The following is a 20,402-nucleotide window of genomic DNA, read 5'->3' as shown; positions in this document are numbered from 1 at the left end:
CACATCCCAGCCAGATGCCGGGACCTTCTTCCTCACGAGGCACCATCTTGAGATAAATTCCCTTCCACTGATACCTGTGTGACCTGGAAGAGTGTGACCAATTCCATTGCCAGGAGGAGCAAGTCAGATGACAAATAACTATGTGTCCCCTACACCGCAAAGCACTAGGCAAACGCTCACTCGCACGACAATGTCACAAACCGGTTTGCAGAATTCTTCACAGAATACCAAATGCTTTCCCACCTGTTAGCTGTTCTGATCCTTAAAAGAATCCATGAAACACGGAAGGAAGCATTATTCTCATTTGTGTGTGAGGAAACCGTGACTAGAAATTCTGTGCATCCCCGAGGCCATGGCAGATGGAGGTCTGATGCCCCAGAAAGGAGGCCCAGGACACGGGCACCCCCTCACTCCAGATGTCCTGCACCCCTGGCCCGCCCTAAGGGGTTCTGCAGCCCAGCAGAGCCCTGTACTCCGCCACCCGCCTGCAGAAAACACTGCTGGTGGAGAACAAGCTCACTCCTCCAGAGCTGAGAATCGCCTCCGTTCACGAGGCCCAGTGGGCGTGGCACCACCACTACGGGCTGCAGAGTCCCACCTGAGACCCCCCCAGCCCTCCCACACGAGCCCTCCCAGCCCCTGGGCATACCTGGCTGCTTTTGTCGAGGTTTAGGCAGGTTTGTGACACAAGTGTGGGGGCACATCAGGACATTGCAGGGGTGAAGCGAGCCCTCCAGGAAAAGCTGCTTTGTTTCTGACAAATGGATCCCACCAAGCGGGGTCTTGGGGAGGGTGTTTGCAGGAACCAAGGCCAAGCAATAAACCCCGACCTGATGGATGCTGTCGATCGCCTGGAAGTCACAAGAGGAGACCGTGTTCGAACAGGTACCGTGAACAGACATCAGGCACCCGTGCAGACTGTGCAAAACACTGTGCACAGCCCCAGGAGCACGTGCAGCGCTGTGGCGCGGTCCGTGGTGGGGCCCGTGGGAGGCGTGGAGGCCAGAGAGGGGCTGCTGGGCCTAATCTCGCCGAGCTGCATCATTACGGAGGGATTGTGGGATACCACACACACTGAGAGAGGAAGTCTGGAGAAAAAAAATATACTTCCAAAATATACACTCTTCACCTCCCCACGTGAACAGCAGGAGCCAGTTTTGCAAACCCTGATTACTAATCTTGGTCTAACACCTACTCTCCCACAAATGTGTCAGGGTTGATGCAATTTCTGACCAAATGGAGTGACAGTCAGGGACAGAAGCACAGTGGACGAGGGTTGGCCATATCCTAACAAATTCTACAAAGGCTGCCCTGAGCCTGGGAGAGGGCAGGAGAAGGGCTACCTGGAGCACGCGGCTCATCCACTGGAAGCTGTCCTCCTCCGTGGAGTCGGGCCGCTGCTCGGCCACGATCACTATCCTCTCGTCATGCAGCACGGTCACCGAGAACACAGCTATTCTGCAGGGACAGAGGGGAGGCACAGTGAGCACAGGCCGGAGATGCTCGTAGGAGGACTGGTCTGCAGTCAGGAGCTTGACAGCCACTGAAAGAGGCCGAGGGGGCTCCTGGCACATAGGGCTGCTTAAGAAAAGTCATCAGAAGGGCAGAGTCGTGGGCACTCACTACCGAGAGTGCAGCTCTGGGCGGAGGAGCCTGACCAAGCTTGAGCTAGAAGTGCCTGCATTCCCCAAGGCCATTCCTCAGGTTTGGTGACAAGCCTCTCAGCACCGGCAGAAGGAGTTCGGTGCATTTATCGGAACTGCTGAAGTTTAGAAAACCATTCAATTCACAGCTTGTGTTTGCACCTGCGAAGCAATAGTCTCCAAATGAGGAGAAATTTTGCGTCTATGAAACAAGTTTTCTGCTAGAAGTGCAGGCTCCCGCGTAAGCATGGGAGACTGGCGACACGAGCACCAGCACCACTTGTCACAGAGGTTTAGAATAACCCAAAAGTGGCGATGCCTCATCCATATCCATTGCTCCGATTCCCTTAGCTTGCAGCACTGAAAGTTCTAACGCAGTTGATGACTTTCTTCAAATTAGCAAAGCACAGGACTGTAGTCACCAATACTGACCCTGTGCCCAGCAAGGCAGGGGCACAGTCAGGGGGAGGGGAGTCGTGGGAGCCAGTGTTCTGTGTAAACTGGTCCCTCATCTATCATCATTGGGTCTTTTTGAAGGACCTGCACCAAGATGAATATTTGACTCTCTGAATAGTTTTTTTGTTACTGTTTTTTGCTGTTGCGTTTTTTTGTTTTTTGTTTTACTAAAAATAATGTTTCTCAAATGGATATTTTTATTTAACTTGGAGAAGTTAATGAAAATCTATTTATGGGGCTCAGAAAATTTCTATAAAACTGGACATTTCAGAACTCAATGGCATCTCAAAGGTCATCAAGTCCAGTTGCTTCCTTTTACATAAGAGTACACAGAGTCCCATCAGTTTAAGGAATTTATACAATCTTATATAAAAAGTGTAACTGTGCTCACTGCAGACAGTGTACTCACCTTCCCCTGTAGACAAACTTCATGGGCTCCACGGCCAGGGCTGTGGCTACGATGTCATCGGCGTTGTGTCTGCGCCCACTGACCACCATGAGCCCATCCATCTTGCCCACCACAAAGACGAGTCCCCCGGGACCGACGAAGCCCAGCAGGCCTGTCCTCACGAAGGGATACTCGCTGACCGGGGCCCCCGAGCTCGTCACAGGGAACACCTGGGGAAGCATGTGCTGTGAGTGCCAAGCCGTGCCTGCCTCCTCCCTCCTCCTCGGAGCCCATGGGGCTGCTTCTCTTCAGCTGTGTCTCCTGATCTGGGCCCTGGCTGGGAAATCCAGGCCTGGCAGCTGCTGCCAGCAGACAGCACAAACCTGGAAGGCACCTCCCCTGCCCACCCAGCACCCTACAATTTGGTCCTGCTGGTCCACATGCAGGGCCTTTGGCAGGTTCCTTACCACGGCTTCTGAGCCTCTTAAGAGGTGACATGTAGAGGTCACAAATAATAGTCTAATAAACACTAATTCTGCTTTCAAAGTCAGAGCATAAAAGTGATAAATGGGGCCTGCTGGTGTGGCTCAGTGGTAGAGTGTAGACCCATGAACCAGGAGGTCATGGTTTGATTTCCAGTCAGGGCACATGCCCAGTTGTGGGCTCGATCCCCAGTGTGAGGCATGCAGGAGGCAGCCTATCAACGAGTCTCTCTCATCATTTATGTTTCTATCTCTCTCTTTTTCTCTCTCTCTCTCTCTCTCTCTCTCTCTCTCTCTTCCTCTTTGAAATCAATAAAAACATATATTTTAAAAAACAAAGAATCAAGGGGCATTTTATGTAGCATCTTTTAGTTGTGAAATGTGCCAATTCATTAAAATAGTTTTCCTTATTGGAACTACACTTAAAAAATATAAAGAAAGTAAATCATGTGTTCAGATTCTATACCTGTCTACAAATCTGGCAGGTGAATTGCACGGAAAAGGAGATGGGGATTTTATTTAGATGTGTCTTGAAAATGTGAATCTGCATTCATTCGACAACCACAGTTCTAAACATTAAGAAACTTATCCCCAAACAACTCAGGCTTATCACAGGTGTGCTCCTCCTGGTCGGCATCACTGGGCAATGGTAGAAACTCTGACGACATAGAGGTGCAGCTGAGTGCACCCAACCTCTCACTCACAAGGCCAACATGTGTGTGTGCCTGTGCTAAAGATACACGTGTGTGCACAGAACTCACATATCACCTGTGTGCACACACCACCCATGTATATGCTGCACTCCCCACACACATGTGCACTCACAGCATAATATACTCACCACACACACACACACACGCACACACCTAACATACGCCTGCCTGCTCATGCTGCGGAGATAGTTATTTAGCTTGTACACTTGTTCACACCTGGCCAAGTGTGGCCTGGGATGACAGGCCATGAAGGAGGACCTTAACTCCCCTGCCAGCGAGGCTGTGCCCCATATGCTCTCGTCCCTCCACACAACCACCGTCCCTGGTGCTCTTGTTAAACAGGCAAAGATAAAAACAGTAATATATTAAAAAGGCCCATTTTTAAGAAACTGTATTTGCCCTTTTTTGATACTGGCAGGAGAAAGTGCAACCATTTTAATGTCTCTAAAAATGTTTTTTTTTTTTTAATTACCATCTTATCTTTCACATCTGTGCACCTGGCAATGGCACTCCAGACCTACCTCGAAGGTGTTCTTGGTCATGCCCGAGAGGCCATAGTAGGACGTGCCCGTAGCAATCGCGCACACACAGAGCTCCCCGATCTCGTCCGTTCTGCACAGCTGCGGGATCCCGTCCGGCTTCACGGAGCACATGATGGCTGGACGCAGAACAGGGAGTGCAGGAAACATTAGGGGGGGAGGGGGCAGTGAGAGAGTTACAGAGAGATACATGGAGTCAGAGAGATGAATATGAATGGAAACACAAATAAATAGGAATAAAGTTACAACTCTGACATGACAGGGAGGTGATAGTTTTCCCTAAAGTGAGTCATGATTTTTCACGTTGCAGCAAAATGTCAAGTTTCAAAATTGTGGCGTCAGCAGATCATTCCTATTGCTTTAATTTTAATGTGTAAATCGAATGAAAGGGGAGTAGCCTTTTCTGCACAGACATGAGGACGACACTCAGACAAGCCACAGCCACACCACCAGCAAAACACACGCAGCCTCCAGGACACAACCTCAACTTCACCAGCTGAGGAGCACAAAACACTTGTCCAAGTCTTTCGAGCTCTTCTGGGTGGAGGCTGCATGCTTCCTGTGAAGACTGTAATCTTTGACCTCAGATTCCCTGTCAAGCCGGGGCCCTTCACAGAACATTGGTTGAGAACTTCCAAACGGACCATTTCAGCACGAAATTCAGTGATGCTAGCTTTCTCATCTGTGGCATGCATGCCCGGCGCTGCCATGACACTCACACCATGATTGGCCACCACAGTGGGTCTGATTAGGGAGCTGGCGGCTCAGCGAGGTGGGCGCGTGTCAGGATGGCTGGGCTGACCCCGCCACCCTGTACTGGAGTTAAGGTGACAGGGAGTACCATGTCTAAGAAACGGAGTCAACAAAATGCAGGAGATATATAGCTCACTCATGGGGAGAAAATTTCAGAACATTATACCCAAGATTCTTCACCCTTAGATAAAAAAAAAGTGTGGTAACACAGTAGGGAGGAGGAAGTGGAGGCAGAGGGACATCTTGTCCCACCTCTCCCCACCCTTCCCCACTCCTCCTGAGTGGCAGAATGCTAATCTTCACGGATTTCCCAGAGGACCCACTATTATCAGTTATGCGGGCATCAGCCCTGGGAACAAATTCAGTTTCTAGGACTTTCCCATGTGACCATCCTCACATCTGTGCAGATGAAGCACTGACGAGCCATCCAGGGCACAAGGTTCAGCAGCACAAGAGAGGCAATCACGGGGGATGGGGATATTGAATAAATTACATGTATTCCAACACTGTGCCCTGCCTGCCTGGGAAGGAAGGAGAGCTCCTCACGTACTGACAAAGACGCTCTAAAATACAAGATGGGGTGCCGTAAACCAGGTGCCACTGACAGAGGAAAAACCCACATAGTTCTGTCTTTATGTGAAATAGAAAAAAAAAACAGAAAAAACAAATATGTATGTCCATCAGTGTGTGTGTGTGGGGGGAGGGGGGGTAGTGTACTCACAGCCCCAGAGTATTTCTGAAAGGAAGCATTATTGCTGGAAAGGAAGTTTTATCATCGTACAACCTCAATCTTTTGAAGCTAAACCACGGGGATCTATATTTCAAAAGTAATTTTTTTAAAGGAAGAAAGGAAAGGAGCCAGGAGGCCTGGCTAAGGCTGGAAGTGTGTAGCGGGCCTCAGACATACAGCATGTGGATGGTTGGAGGTGTAAGCAAGGCTTCTGTGACACCAGGGCCCCAGGAGAAGGAGACTTTAAGTTCAGGCAAGGACCTCCAGGAAGCCCCGTGCAGAGGAGCCCTAGGGGTGCTCCTGCGAGGGTCCACACAGGCCCCACATGGACAGTGCAGGGGTGCGTGCGCCTCTGGCTTACAGCGTGCGCTGGTTGTGAGGAAGCTATGTCCGCATTTCCAGTGCCATGCACGCATGTGTCTGAGGGGCCGTGCTGTCCCTGGATGTGACCATCCCCCTATGTGGTGAGACTGCACTCCTGTGTACGGAGGGCTCGTGAGGAGGTCCAAATGCAAGGGGGACCTGCACCTGAAAAAAGAGCCCGTTCCACTGCGAGGGTCCTGAGAGAGGGACGCATGTGAGAAGCAGGACTAGGTGAGGGCATTCTGCAGATCAGAGGGTGGGCTCCCCTCTCCTGCCAGCAACCAGTCTCCCTGTGCTTCCCCACAGGGTCACAGGAGCAGCCCAGTGCAGCCGGTGGGCTCTTCCACCCGGGGCCTCTCTGCTCAACTGTGGAAAGGGTTTCTGCGACTTTTCAAAGGGGCTCTACTGCTAAAACAAGTTTCACTAAATAACCAGGCCCCCATCCCTCAGTCTTCACGCAGCTGCTACAAACCTAGCTAGTTCTGCATAGTGTCGGACAGGGTGACCCACGAGAGTCTGACCCTCAGAGAAGCCGGCAGGGCCTTGGGGGTACAGAGCAGCCCCGCCCCCCAGGGGGAGGAAACCCCGGTTGGAGTGCACAAGGCAGCATAGAAGCCTTTTGTCAGCTTCTTGAACATTTTGGGTTTCCAGGAGGAGCAGCATTACCACCAACAGTGAAGCTTAACAAACAGGAGGAGACTGGCATTAAGCATCGTTGTGAGCACTCCTGCCAGAGGGGCGGGGGATGCCAATGATCCCTCCACATCTGGGGTGCTGACTGCACCCCCGCAGTGTCTGTGGCCCAGGGCCCCCCTCACCTCCGGGCATCACGAGGCCCACGTCCTGCACGGTGAGTACAGACAGCTTTTCTTCCGAGTCCACCCGGATGACCCCGAACGTCAGCCCGTGCATGGAGAGGACGCCCCGGCCGGGGGGCTGGTTGCTGTCATCTGTGGGCCTGAAAGAGCAGAAGCAATGACATCATCATAAGCACAGGAGGATCCATGCACACCGCAGGCAGCCACTCCGGGCCCCGCAGGACTGGCTGCCACATTTCCAGGGTTCCTAGTTTGTAAGGGCCCTGTTATTGATATGTTAGTGTCCATTAATCCTACTTCTGGGTTTCTAGAAATTTTAAAAGGATCTCAGAAGCGTGAAGACGCCACGGCGTTTGCATCTGCCCCTCCCGTATACACCCACCACATACTGACTAGCTCAGTTCTCTCTCTCCAACCCTGTCTCTGCAAGATTACATGTTCCGGTTTTGGACATGGTTAAAAAGGGAGAGCAACAATTCTAAGAACACGGTGATAACAATGAATGTAAGTGAGAGGATTCTGCTTATCCAGCCCAAGCTCAGCGTGCCCGGTGTACGCTCAAATGCAATTCGATGTGTGAGAATATAAAATGAGGTTGATGCTATGCCATTCTGGACAGCAGGTTCTTAGGCACACTGTTCAGATGAGAGACATGCTGTGATATGCTTTATGGTCACAGGATATGGGGTTTGGATAAAGTACGGTTTCTCTGCATCCACGGTCCATCTTGCCAGGGCCCTGGGCTCCATGGTTGCCCCCGCCCCTCCTGGACTCATTTCCACTCTCACTCTCCTCCAGTGCCCAGTCCACCCCGCCCCACCTGGGGGCTTCTGCACTCCTCCTGGCCTCTTCCTGAAGTTCCCGCAGATGGCTTCATGACTGTCCCCTTCCCTGACTTCTGTGGTGGCTTAAATATGCACCTGCTCCCAGCTCCCAGCACCCCAGAGGGTATCCTCTGATTCTCTTGTGTTGCCTCCTCCAGTCTGCACCTCCTGGTCACTGCTGTTCCCTGCCCCTGCAGTAGTGTCTAGCAGTTAGTCTAACTGAACTGGCAAACAAATGAATTTTTTTTTCAAGATCATGGGCTTTATCCCTGCAAACTAAAGATTATTCCATAAACATCACATTAGTATTTTTGTAATTTTCCATCTACAAATATTTAATATAGTTTTAGGATCTAAAGACTGGACTATAAAAATAGAAGTTTGCTATTTAGCTTCCAAATATCACAAACATAAAAGTATGAATGAGGAAATGTGAAGTTAAATTCTCAAAAGGAGATCTCATTTGAATCAAGTAACTAGTATATTTTTAAAAGGAGTATATGTTATATGTCAATTATCCTATCTAATACAGAGGGAATGTGCTATTTGATCATCGTGTCCTCATAAGATGGCAGCCCACAGCCAATAAAGAGGAAATATGTTAATTGACTGCCATGCCCTCACAAGATAGTGGTGCCCAGTCCCCTCAGCCCCACTTCATCCAGTCAGAGTCCCTCCGGCCCGCCAGGGGGTGGCAGGCACCATGCGCCTCATCCAGCTGGAGTCCCCCAATCCCTTCAACACAGCCTCACCCAGTCCTTGCAGCATCCAGACTCATCCAGCCTCAGACCTTCCAGTCCCCTCAGCCCTGCAGGGGAAGGCAGTTTGGGGCGATCGGGCTGGCAGGGGAGGGCAGTTGGGGATGATCATGCTGGCAGGAGAGCAGTTAGGTGTCAATCAGGCCGGCAGGAGAGCGGTTAGGGGGCTATCAGGCTGGCAGGCAGAGTGGTTAGGGGCAGGCAAGATCCAGCAGTCCCAGATTGTGAGCAGTTGCAGGGATTGGGCCTAAACTGGTAGTTGGACATCCCTGGAGGGATCTCATTTTGGAGAGGGTGCAGGCTGAGCTGAGGGCCACCCTTTTCCCCCCTGTATTAATTTCGTGCTCTAGGCCTCTAGAATCTCAATAAAAAGAGAAGCATAAAAGACCCTGGAAACAGAATTTTTCTGTAGCAACCAAAAAGGGCAGAGCTGCGCTGGCCAAGTGGCTCGGTTGGTTGGATTTGAGTGGATTTCTCCTGAAATTTGTGTTTAGGAGTGTTCACTGAAATAAATTTTCTGTTAAAACAAGGACACAGCTTCAGCTGCTCCCCATCTTTTAAAGGCCACTATTTTATATTTTCATTGATTTTTTCTTAGAGAGGAAGGGAGAGGGGTGAAGAGAGAAACATTAATGTGAGAGTGAAACATAGATCGTTTGCTTACTGGGTATCAAACCACAACCTTTGGGTGCATGGGACGATGCTCAACCAACTGAGTGTCACCAGCCAGGGCTAAAGGGCACTTTTATCAGCACTCGTCATTAGCGGCTGTCCTGCCACAGTGGAAAAGGCTGTGGAAGGAAACAAGCCGAGATAGGCTCCAGTCCATGATCATGCGATTGATCACCCAGACTCCTTCCGGAGGCTATTAACATTTGTTTATAAGGACTCTCCAGACAGGAGTGGCAGGGCATCTCCTGTAAGACGCACCCTGAGTTCAGAAGGGAAGACCAGGCTGCTAAAGGCAGAAAGGAGGACTCTTCCCTCAAGTAGATTGATGGTCCTGCCGCTTTTCAGTGGTTTGTTTGGAGCTCAGATGTATTTCCCAGAGAAGCAGGCACTTGGGTGCCATGGGAAGAACTCCTGGACTCCAGACGCATGTCCCCCTCCTGTCCTCCGTGTCCCGGAGGCTGGCCCAGCAAGTCATGGGTCTGGTGACCTGGACTGTGTCTGGCCCTCCACTTGCTTTGCTTGGCCACTTGCTGGCTTGGTAACTTGGCACAGCCTTAACCTTCAGGCCTCAGAGTTTCATCCATAAAAGGAGGGAATAGCAGTGCCTGTGCCACAGGGTCACGTGAGCATTGATAGTGTCAGAATACAGAGCCCCGAGGTATGCTTGGCACACAGAATTCAGCAGGCATTAACGGTGTTATCAATGCTAGTAGTATTTCTGTGGGAATATTACGTATATATGTATTTGTATACACGTGTATACACCCAGCTGTGTGTATTATTCTGTAATGCTACAGCAATGCTCTAAAAGATAAATACTGTTGTTAGAGGAGGAGGAACGTGCAGTTCCCCGAGACTGAGCTCCTTTGCTCTCCACATGTTCCTCGGATGGGAACTCCTAAAGCAGAGGTTGCCTATGTAAGATGAGAGGAAGAGAATTTTTATTTTCCTGCTGGCAGGGAGCTCAGTGAATGGCGGTGTCATTGGCATTTGCAGATGTGGCTGCAGTTACTGGATTAGTCCAGGAATGGAAATCTTGACAACTGCCTGTTATTCCCTTGACTGTTTATGTGCCCTTAATGTGTGTTTAGCCCGGCCAGGTGTTTGCTGTCAGCAGCAGCACACTGGAGGTCTGTTCATTGAGACTGAGAGCAGCTGTCATTCAGGTGTTCCGCAACCACAAATAGCAGAGGCAGATCTAATACTCTATTCAATGTTTAGTGTGACAGAGACTTTCAAAATGCAACAGAGAGCTAAGATCAGGGAAAGACACAAGTCAAAAACAGCATATCTCCAACTTTTGAGCTAATTTTCATGTAATTTCCTCTGTTGAGAGCAATTCATGCCTTTTAAGAAAAAAGAGATGAACAGAAAAAGAACATTAGCCCTGCATCCTGTTCTCACTGTCCAGTTGAGTATGTAGCTTTTAGATTTTTTTTCTTACATAATATACCATTTAGAAATACTTAATTTTTTTTTCCAGCCAGAAAAGGGATCCTATCATACAAGTTGTTTGCAATTGTGCTTCCATTTGCCCTGGCTACTCGTCCATTTCCAAGAAGAAGCTCTGGGCGGAACTGGCTGGGAACAGCCAGCCAGCAGTCAGGGCTACTTCCCCCGCTGTCTGCTCTCGGTGCAGCTCCCTTCTCCACCAATTACTTCCGTACACAATTCAAACACAAAACAAAGCAGAACTAACCCTTAAATACAAGCAGACAGGAGAACTTCATTTAAACAGGGTAACACAGTTACTTTGCTCATTAATGCTACTTAATTGAGTCATATTTTTATTTATAGGATTATCATCTCCAAACTGTTCTGAGGTTAGAGTTTTCAACTTTTATCAAAAGTTTTAGATAAAATTACGAACAATATATTTTATCTTCCTGTGTTTTAAAAAATAAGGTTATAAGTCTCAAAGTCTGACTTTTTGAGAGATCAAAAACATTCTTGAAAATTCCACTTCAAGTCTGTGGCTTGTGTAAACTTTTTCTTATTCTGGACCACTGGTTTCTGTGCCCCTGGCAGAAACTGTCAAGTTCCAGTGTTGCACAGGATTACGTGGCATAGAACTGCCCTTGGGGTGTCCTTTCTCAGGGTTTTCTTCCACTTTCTAAATACTAAGCTAGACGTTTCAAAATGGAAAATGGTAAAAAGGGATACATCTTTATTATTTTTTGGAGTTATTGTTTTAATTACATATTAAAATGTACATGTTTTATATAATTATTACCTATTCATTGCTAAAGCATTAAGGTATTGAAATAATACCTTGTAGGTAAACCACAAATTGACTCTATCATCTCTATTTACAGACTGAAACAGAACCAGACAGCAATCTAGGAGATAACTAGAGCCCAAAAAAATACTTTGCTGATGTTCATTTTTAAATTTGCCCCCCTGCCCTTTTTTTGGGGGGGGAGGGATTCTACTGAAGAAGTTAGGCACCATTGGAGGATCCAAAAATTTCTCCAATATTTGTTGTTCTACAACAAGTCTTCAGAGGAAAAAGGAAATACAAAACACTGGCCTGGCTGTGAACAGGGTTAGAAAGAAGAAAGCAGATTAAACACCTGGGGAACAATGTGGTTTCCTGCCACCGCCTGGCTGACACTCATGTAGACACCTATGAAGAGGACAGGTATGAAAACAGGCATGTCTCCTGCCTTTATTTCTTCAAGTTCTCCACCTCATGTTCTTAAAATTCCTCAACCATCCTACAACGAACAGCACTTACTCTCTGGCCTGACCTCACTTCTCCCTGGAAGGCAGACTTCGTGAGGGGGATGTTGACAGGGGCCAGGCCTGGCAGTCAGACGCAGCCTTGGCAGCACATCTGAGGAGCACATTGTCCTGGAAGCCTGGGTGCCAGCTGACTGCTCCCCAGATTGTGTCCAGGTTCCTGCTGCCAACTCTCCAGAGCACCTGGGCATCCTGCCCGCTTTCCAGGGAGGACACCTGAAGTGCCCATTGACTCTGTGTCCCCATAACCTTCCAATATGCTCCCTGCGGTGTAAGCGAGAGACATTCTTATAAGAGGAGTGGCATCAAGTGGCTGTAACCATGGGCACCAACCCATCTGCTCTGGAAGAAACCCAAGCACCGCGAGAAGACAGACTGATGCATATGACTGTCTCCACACAGCCGTCAGGCTGCCTGAGCAGCTTTCCTGTAACCAATCAACTTGATTTACATATATATGTTTGTTTGTTTATTTACAGAAAAGAATCATTGAGTAATACATATTCCAGAAAAGGCCAAAAGTCCCACAAGTCATAAACAATAGAAATGCATTAGCGGTTTTATCTTCACCGATGACCACAGACATGAACTGAGTATCATTTTCTAATTAAGAGCACAAAAAGCAAGCAACCAGCTGCTCCTGGCCCTTTACGGGAAGTTCACCATCAGCATAGAATAGGCCACCCCGGGAAGATAGGCAAGCACAGGACACAAGGATATAAACGCTCACACAACTGCGTGAAGGAAAATGTCCCTTTGCAGACTCGCTTTAAAATGTCCCTCTGCAGACTCACTTTAACGAGGGGTAATTATTCCCTGACAGGCCTTTCTTTGCAACAAAATAAAACAACATAGCCAAATAGTGTGCTTTTAAAAAAAAAAATTATCCTATGGGTAGTAAACAAAATGTGAGATTGCAATGCTTCCAGCATGAGACTTTATGGTGATATTTCAGAAAGTGTCAATTTAGTCCTCACATCAAAATCCTCGAGGAGCAATGAATGACGAGGCTTCCTGGTCGCCACTTAACACGGTATGAAAGCAATGAATCAAAACTATGTTTCCTTAATGGCCTGGTGTCTGCCCTCTTTATGTGGAAAATTCCCTTTAATTCTTCTGTGTTTCAGGGAAGAAAGTAATAAGCCCTTAGCACAAAGTACTGCATGAGTTTAAATGCTTGATTCTGCCCCAAACCTTTCAGAGATGGGGAATTTAAACCTAAATTCACATGTTATAGAAAGAGCCTGGACAGGTATATGTTGATAAAAATCAATTGTGAATGCTATTTTCATCAAATGTGCTTGAAATAACTTAAATATAAACACATAAGAAACAAGGACAATGATTCTAAATGAGAGCCTAGCATTAATTTCCCTCCTAAAGATATTTGTCACTGAACTTCAGTCCCTGTCACCTAAATGAACCTCCACAGAGTTGAAAAATAACAGCTAATTATAAAGATTACTCTTTCATAGCATCACCAGCATTCAGTGGTTCCAACACGCATCACCTGCATAATAATATGACGACTGTCTTGGGAAGGCTGAGGCACGAGATCAAGGCAAGGGAACAAATGTAAAGTAAGATGTGACCAGGGGCCTATTTTTAGGTTTAGTTTGATTGTTATAATCCTAATTCTCCTTAGCATACTAAAATTGTACCTTTTCAGCCTGTATCCTGTACATTTTATGGCCCCTGCTTGTTGTACTTGAAAGGGGTCACATGTCACCAACTATTCCCCAGAGGAACCATCTAGAGCACATGTGTCAAACACAAGGCCCGCAGGCCAAATCCGTCCTGCCAGGCCTTGCAATGTGGCCCGCACCGCGCTGTCATCACTGCACTCCGCTGCGTTTCCATCACAATGACAGTTGATGACTGTTCAGTAAACCATTTGGCCCGCGATTTAGGCTGGATTTTAGATTTTGGCCCCTTCTCTGATTGAGTTCGACACCCCTAATCTAGAGAGTCCTCAGCCAGTAGTGAAACAAGTTAGTGGAAAGATCCCGGCTGAGGGCGCCACGTGCGGGATGGCTCCCAAGGAGTTGTGGTCATTGCATCCACTGCCCTGTCCCCATTTGGACTTTTCCCACCAGCCACTTGGGAAACAATAGACCAGAGCGCAGAAGTGTGATGACACCAGGGTTGTGGTCAGGGGGTGAAAAGCTGATGCAAATGTGCACTCAGGTCAGCTCAGAGCAAGACCACCACAGACACGTGTCAAGTCACTGTCTCTGTAAGTGCAGTCACTGTCACCACATGCCAGGGGAACAGAGCCTGCAAAGGGCAGGTGACTAAAGGAGGTGTCTAAACCACAGATGAGGGTGTGGCTTGGATGAGGGGACCCATGCAAAAGCACTCCGACACAAACCACATCTTTCTGAGCCCTCTTGGCAGTCGGGAAAATACTTCCTGGGCCACACGAGGTACACTCAGTCAATAGCACCTACTTACTTTGCCTACTTTTGGTACTGAATTTTTTCATCTTCTTAAATAAATAATTTTTAGAAATACTTTTTAAATGCTAAAGATTTACAGAGAAATGATTTAAAATCATTTGCTTACCCCTTCTCCCATTGCCAATTAACTGGCATAATCCAAGCTGCTTATCTTAATGTCACAGAGAATACATTTTTTAGGAAAAGGCTAATAGGTAAATCATTTCATTATAACTGCACTAGTGGCCTGGTTCATGAAACTCATGCACATTAAAAGGGAATTAATTAGAGAAAATATTTTAATATTGCTATTTGCCCTTTCTCTATAATAAAGGTGTCAGAGATGAAAGAAAATTAGTAAAATGTATAAAAAAAAATCTCCCTCCTGTCAGTCTTGGGTGTGCCTTGGGACCCAGAGTCAAGTCCCTGCCCACTCACTCATGCCTCAAAATCGCATGAAACCCAGACCCAGCTGGCCCTACCCCCATCAAGCCGCACCGGGCAGGGGACACACAACACAGCCTCACATCCCATCAAGCCCGGGTGAGCAGAGGATGAAGCTAATCATGCATAACGACCATTTGAATATTAGCCTTTTATTACTAAGACTAGAGGCTCAGTGCACGAAACTTGTGCATTGGGAGTGGGGGTGTCCCTCAGCCCAGCCTGCACCTTCTCCAATGTGAAACCCCTTGAGGGATGTCCAACTGCCCTTTTAGGCTTGATCCTGGTAGGATCAGACCTAAACGAGCAGTGGGACATCCCTCACACAATCCAGGACTGCTGGCACCCAAGTGCTCGCCTTCCTGACTTCCTGATTGCCCCTAACCACCTCTGCCTGCCAGCCTGATCAACCCCTAACCACTCCCATGCCAGAATGATTGATGCCTAACTACTCCCCTGCCAGCCTATTTGACCCTAACTGCCCTCCCCTGCAAGCCTGGTTCCCCTCTTCTCCCCCAACTGCTCTCCCCTGCAGACCTGAGTTCCCTGCCAACTGCCCTTCCCTGCCGGCCTGGTCACCCCTAACTGCCCTCCCCTGCAGGCTTGATCACTCCCAACTGTCCTCCTTTGCAGGTCTGATCCCTTCCAACTGCCCTTCCCTGCTGGCCATCTTGTGGCGACCATCTTGTGTCCACATGGGGACAGGATCTTTGACCATATAGGGGCAGCCATCTTGTGTGTTGAAGTGACAATCGATTTGCATATTACTTTTTTATTATACAGGATAGAGGCCTGGTGCATGGGTGGGGGCTGATTTGCCATGAAGGGTGTCCTGAATCAGGGTGGGGGTTCCCTTGGGGCATGGGGCAGCCTGGGAGAGGGGCCTGTGGTGGTTTGCAGGCTGGCCACTCCCCTGGCGACCCAAGCGAAGACTCTATCTGGGATTTATTAACTTCTATAATTGAAACTTTGTAGCCTTGAGTGGAGTCAAGCCTTCTGCTAGCTCTGTGGCAGCAGCATTTTTGTTGAGATTTATCTTCAATAATTGAAACTTTAAAGCCTTGAGTGGAGGGTTGGGCCTGCCAGAGTGTGTGGAAAGCTTGGCTTCCTCCATTGCCGGGGGTAACTCAAGCCTCCTGCTCTCTCCAGCTCCATGTCTGCCACCATTTTTGTTGGGATTTGTTTATCTTTTATAACTGAAACTTTGTAGCCTTGAGTGGAGGCCTGGATCCACCAGGGTGTGTGGAAAGTTTGGGTTCTTCCATTGCTGGGGAAATCCAAGCCTCCTGCTGGCTCTGTGACTGTGGCCATCTTGGTTGGTGTTAATTTGCATAGTAGCTCCTGATTGGCTGGTGGGCATGGCTTGTTGGTATAGTGGAGTCATGGTTAATTTGCATATTACTCTTTTATTAGATAGGATTTTTCTACAGGTGTGAACCATTCATTTAGTGAGTTATCTGTGGCAATGGTGCTAAGTCACAGAACTGTAGATAGAACCCTAAAAGTTTATGGGTGAAAGGAAATTAAGAGGTTACTGAGCTCAATGCCCCCATTTTTTGGTGAAAGAAAATGAGGTCTCTGATCACAGGGCTGGGCCTCGGCTGGGACTCGCCCAAAAGTCTTCCTGTAACCCATCTTAGGTTCAAATGTGATAGACATTCTAATATGTGGACAACATGTGAAGAACATTGTGGAGGTAAATTTACTATGACAATCCTGAAGTTTTCTGTACTCCAAGGTCAGACAGAAATGAGTTGTTTGTGGAGATACTCCTGTGATTAGGGCAATAGAGTCATCCTTTAAAAAAGAATATTGGAGTCTGCTCATGGTGCAATGTTTTCTCATCAATTTAAATGTTAGATGCTTCTGATACTTTAAAGATTTTAGATTTCTTATCCCAATTGTCAGGTGGTCTGGTTAATTTTACATTAACAAATACCTAAAAGCACCTGGTTTCTCATTTAAGGATACTCTCCCAGTGAGTATTTTTGGGAAGTCAACCTTTCAGTAATCAAGGGCAGACTTATGTGCTTTGTGCCCTGAGAGTTCTGTCATCCCTTCTTACAAGGCAGCACATCTATGTGACAAGAAATGAAACCTAACTTGAGACAGAACCCAAAGACACTGAAAAGTCAGGCATGGTACAATCTGCCAATACCTAGAGGATGCTCTCCCTGTCCTTTTTCCTGTTAGTGTGGATAATAGAGGGCTGACAACCATCATGTGCCTTTCTGGTAGTCTCATGGGAAGGACAAGTTTTCACCAGTTCCCCTACCCCCGCTCAAGGCAGTGGTGCTGCTGCAGTGACCTATACCCATGAGCCAGGGCACAGAGCAATGAGGCTGGGCAGGAGCACCCACCACCCACACCCACCACAGACTCAATAGCTTAGATGTACCGCCAAGTGGCTTCAAACCTCAGAAAACCAGTGTTTTAAAAATGCAGTATGTGTAATATTGTAGAGAGAAGAAAAATGAAGATGACACAGAAACTGCAGGTCAGCCTTGGCCGGTTTGGCTCAGTGGATAGAGTTTTGGCCTACGAACTGAAAGATCCCAGGTTTGATTCTGGTCAAAGGCACAGGCTCGGATTGTGGGCTCGATCCCCAGTGGGGGGCTTGAGGAGACAGCTGATCAATGATTATCTCTTTTCATTGCTATTTCTATCTCTCTCTTCTCCATTTCTCTCTGAAATAAAAAAATATATATATTAAACAAACAAACAAACAAACAAACAAAAAACCCAAAACAGCACAGGTGACAAAAATTCCACTTCACCCAACACTGACTCTGTTCCACCCCAAAGTAAACCTGGGTCTAGTGTGAGCAAATGAAAAAGTGAGCAACCTGCAAGAACAAGAGGCCAGTGTGCCCCCAGTGGATTTCCACTCATACGGGAATGACACTTGCCAGAAGGAGGGCTATTTCCCTGGCTACTGAACCTAAACATTTTAAAGAATCCATCCCAGCATCCTCACTAAGATTAACTGCTATGATCCCAGGTCTCCCTTCGGAGTGGTGTGGTCTGACCTTCCCCAGGCTGGCCATGTGAAGTGTGTGCAGTACCTCCGGATGGCCACAGTGAGTGCCTCTGGCGAGCTGGCGCAGGGACAGATGACCTCCTGGCGCAGGCCTTTGCTTTGGAAGACATTGAGAAATGCATCGCAGGAAGAAATAGACCCTGGAGTGAAAGAGGGAATGGCAATCAGGCTGCGGCAGCTATGCCATTGATTGAAAATATCCCATCCTAGAAAATGCTTTTGAAGTTAGGGGTTAGGCTCACAGCATGGCAAAGACACTTACTACAACTTCTCACACTTATGGAACTCAGTAATTTACACAACTTCTGTGCTGTATCAAAGCATTTGCCTTCTCAAGAACTTTCTTGAGACTTGCTCTACCATTTTCAATATGCATGTTATAAAGGGTGGATAAATCTAATCTTAATTCAGCAATTTCCAACCTTTTTCATCTCATGGTACATATAAACTAATTACTAAAATTCTGTGGCACATCAAAAAATATATTTTTTACCCATCTGACGAAAAAAGTATCATTTTTGGTTTATTTACACTGGTTGGCTATTGTTGTGTTGGCTACTGTCATTTTTCGATTTACAATCTATGGGAAAAGAGGTCAGTGCCCATGACTAAACAGTCAGGTTAACATATTTTTAAAATTCTTGTGGCACACCAGTTGAAAATCTCTGCCATAACTAACAGAAGAAAACTTCAAATTGACTTGAATCATGAGACCCGAGTATAATTACTAGGGACCTATCAGCTAAATAATTTCCTTGAACAAGTTTACCTTGCTCTGTGTAAGACATGTTGCTCTGTAGAATAACAGGTAAATTCAACTGTGTGTTCAGAGGGAAGGTGGAGGTAAGTGAGTGGGAGGGGAGACATTAACCAAATAACTTATATACATATATGCATAACCCATGGGCACAGACAATAGTTTGGTGAAGATCTGGGGGAGGGAAAGGGAATTGAAAATAAGTATGGGGTAGAGAGGATCAATGGGGGAAAAGAGGGGACAACTGTAACACTTTCAACAATAAAGACAAATAGCTCACAATTTATGGAGTTATTTTGTAAATGGAAGAATCATTTGTAAAATTAGTACTAAAAATTGTTTGCCAGTTCACTTTTGCATACCAGATATTCTTTAAGAAAATATATGCTGCTTTAATTTACAGACATATACGCTGCATGGTTTACAAAGGTAGAACTTTCTTACATTCAATTCATTTTCCCTGACTTTGTTCTGGCTTACATATTCCTCTCACAAAAAAACAAACAAACAAACAAACAAAACAACAAGCTAGCTGGGGTTTATTGCTACTGACTGAAATATTTCTGAAGGTATATTAATAGTATCCTGTGAAACTGCTTATAACTTTACCTAGATACTTTTTGCTATAGGATTTGATAATGAAATTTCATTAAAAATGACTAATTAATTTCCTGATCAATAAAACTACTATGGACCATAAAACAATAGTAGTTAACATTTGAGAATTTATTTTATTCCAAGGAATTGTATAAAGGGATTACTTCATTTAATCCTCAGAAAATCTTATGACTTATGTAACATTTTCAAGCTAAAGAAAGAGAAGGATTTTTAGGTAAAAAGCAACGTTCTCTACAGAAGTGAGAAGTGGAGGCCACAGGGCCACGTCTGAAAGTTCCATGCTCTCCACTGGCACATCATGTGCCTGTAGTCAGTGCATAGATGTGTTGTTTATTATTTTGAGACAACTCCTTAATTAAGGGAGAGACTGGGAAAAGAAATCAAAGTGCAAAGAATGAACCCTGGCGAAGAGGATCCTGCTGCCTGCCTTTCCTCGCCTGAGCAGCATCCGGTGCTTACAGGGGTTTGCGCCATCGGCCACGATCAGCATCCGCAGAGAGGAGAGGTTGATGTCTCTTTGATCCCTGTGTGCTACCAGCGCCCAGTGCATGTCCCTGGACTTAACACAGGCCACTTTTGCTGAAGTAAAAGCAGAAGAAAAGGGAGTTACTATGTGCACCCAGAGCATGAAATGTTAAAAGGAGGACTCATGATAATTAGGGGGGGCCCCCCCACGGGGTCACCCTGGGACGTACCTTTGTACTGGCAGACCTTCTGAATCCAGGAGAGCGGGTTCACCTTCATCAGTGAGTATGGGATGCTGATCACGTGCATCATGTTCATGACGCTCTGAAGGCAAGGACCCAGGTGAGACAGAGAGGCCCACCCATGGACACCAGGCTCCAGAGGGGGGCACGACAGGACAGGCTGCGGCTCATCCCAATGCCAGGGCTGCTAAGCGTGAGCAAGCAGCTGATGCCAGTGCATCTTAGAATAATCCGAGAAGTGAGTATCTCAAAGGCTATCTAGTCCTCTTTGCTCCTGCTTTTCCTGATACAGTTAAAGAATCTAAGTCTAAATACTTGTCTTAGAAAACCTTTAGTTGGATGATAATTTTTAAAGGTCCTCTTAGAGTCTGGAAGCTTGATTTTTTTCTAGTGTATTATACTAACTTTTCTTTCAAAAAATGCATTTCCTTTATTAAATGTTACCCTGAAATGTTGAGGAGGAGGAACATGTCTGCATCACCCTCAGTCTGCCATGTAGCTTTGCTAACGTAATCGG

The 20,402-nt window shown here is 47.0% G+C and overlaps 1 protein-coding gene across 2 annotated transcripts in view; it reads right to left on the bottom strand.

Moving 5' to 3' along the window:
• The window catches only part of DIP2C (disco interacting protein 2 homolog C), a 373,359-nt gene that overhangs the window by 71,195 nt on the left and 281,762 nt on the right, over window positions 1–20,402 (bottom strand). For both annotated transcript variants that reach the window (XM_036408536.2, XM_036408553.2), the window contains 8 exons: window positions 19,874–19,967; window positions 19,638–19,757; window positions 17,829–17,943; window positions 6,886–7,025; window positions 4,204–4,340; window positions 2,509–2,717; window positions 1,344–1,458; window positions 650–851 (listed from right to left, as the gene is read on the bottom strand). In XM_036408536.2, the coding sequence (XP_036264429.1) occupies window positions 650–851; window positions 1,344–1,458; window positions 2,509–2,717; window positions 4,204–4,340; window positions 6,886–7,025; window positions 17,829–17,943; window positions 19,638–19,757; window positions 19,874–19,967 (1,132 nt within the window). The remainder of the gene's footprint in view (window positions 1–649; window positions 852–1,343; window positions 1,459–2,508; window positions 2,718–4,203; window positions 4,341–6,885; window positions 7,026–17,828; window positions 17,944–19,637; window positions 19,758–19,873; window positions 19,968–20,402) is intronic.

The sequence above is a fragment of the Pipistrellus kuhlii genome, unplaced genomic scaffold (genome assembly GCF_014108245.1).
Source record: "Pipistrellus kuhlii isolate mPipKuh1 unplaced genomic scaffold, mPipKuh1.p scaffold_m20_p_1, whole genome shotgun sequence".
Taxonomy (NCBI): domain Eukaryota; kingdom Metazoa; phylum Chordata; class Mammalia; order Chiroptera; family Vespertilionidae; genus Pipistrellus; species Pipistrellus kuhlii.
Note: the sequence above shows the minus strand (reverse complement) of the source record. Positions and strands in the feature narration are given on the sequence as shown.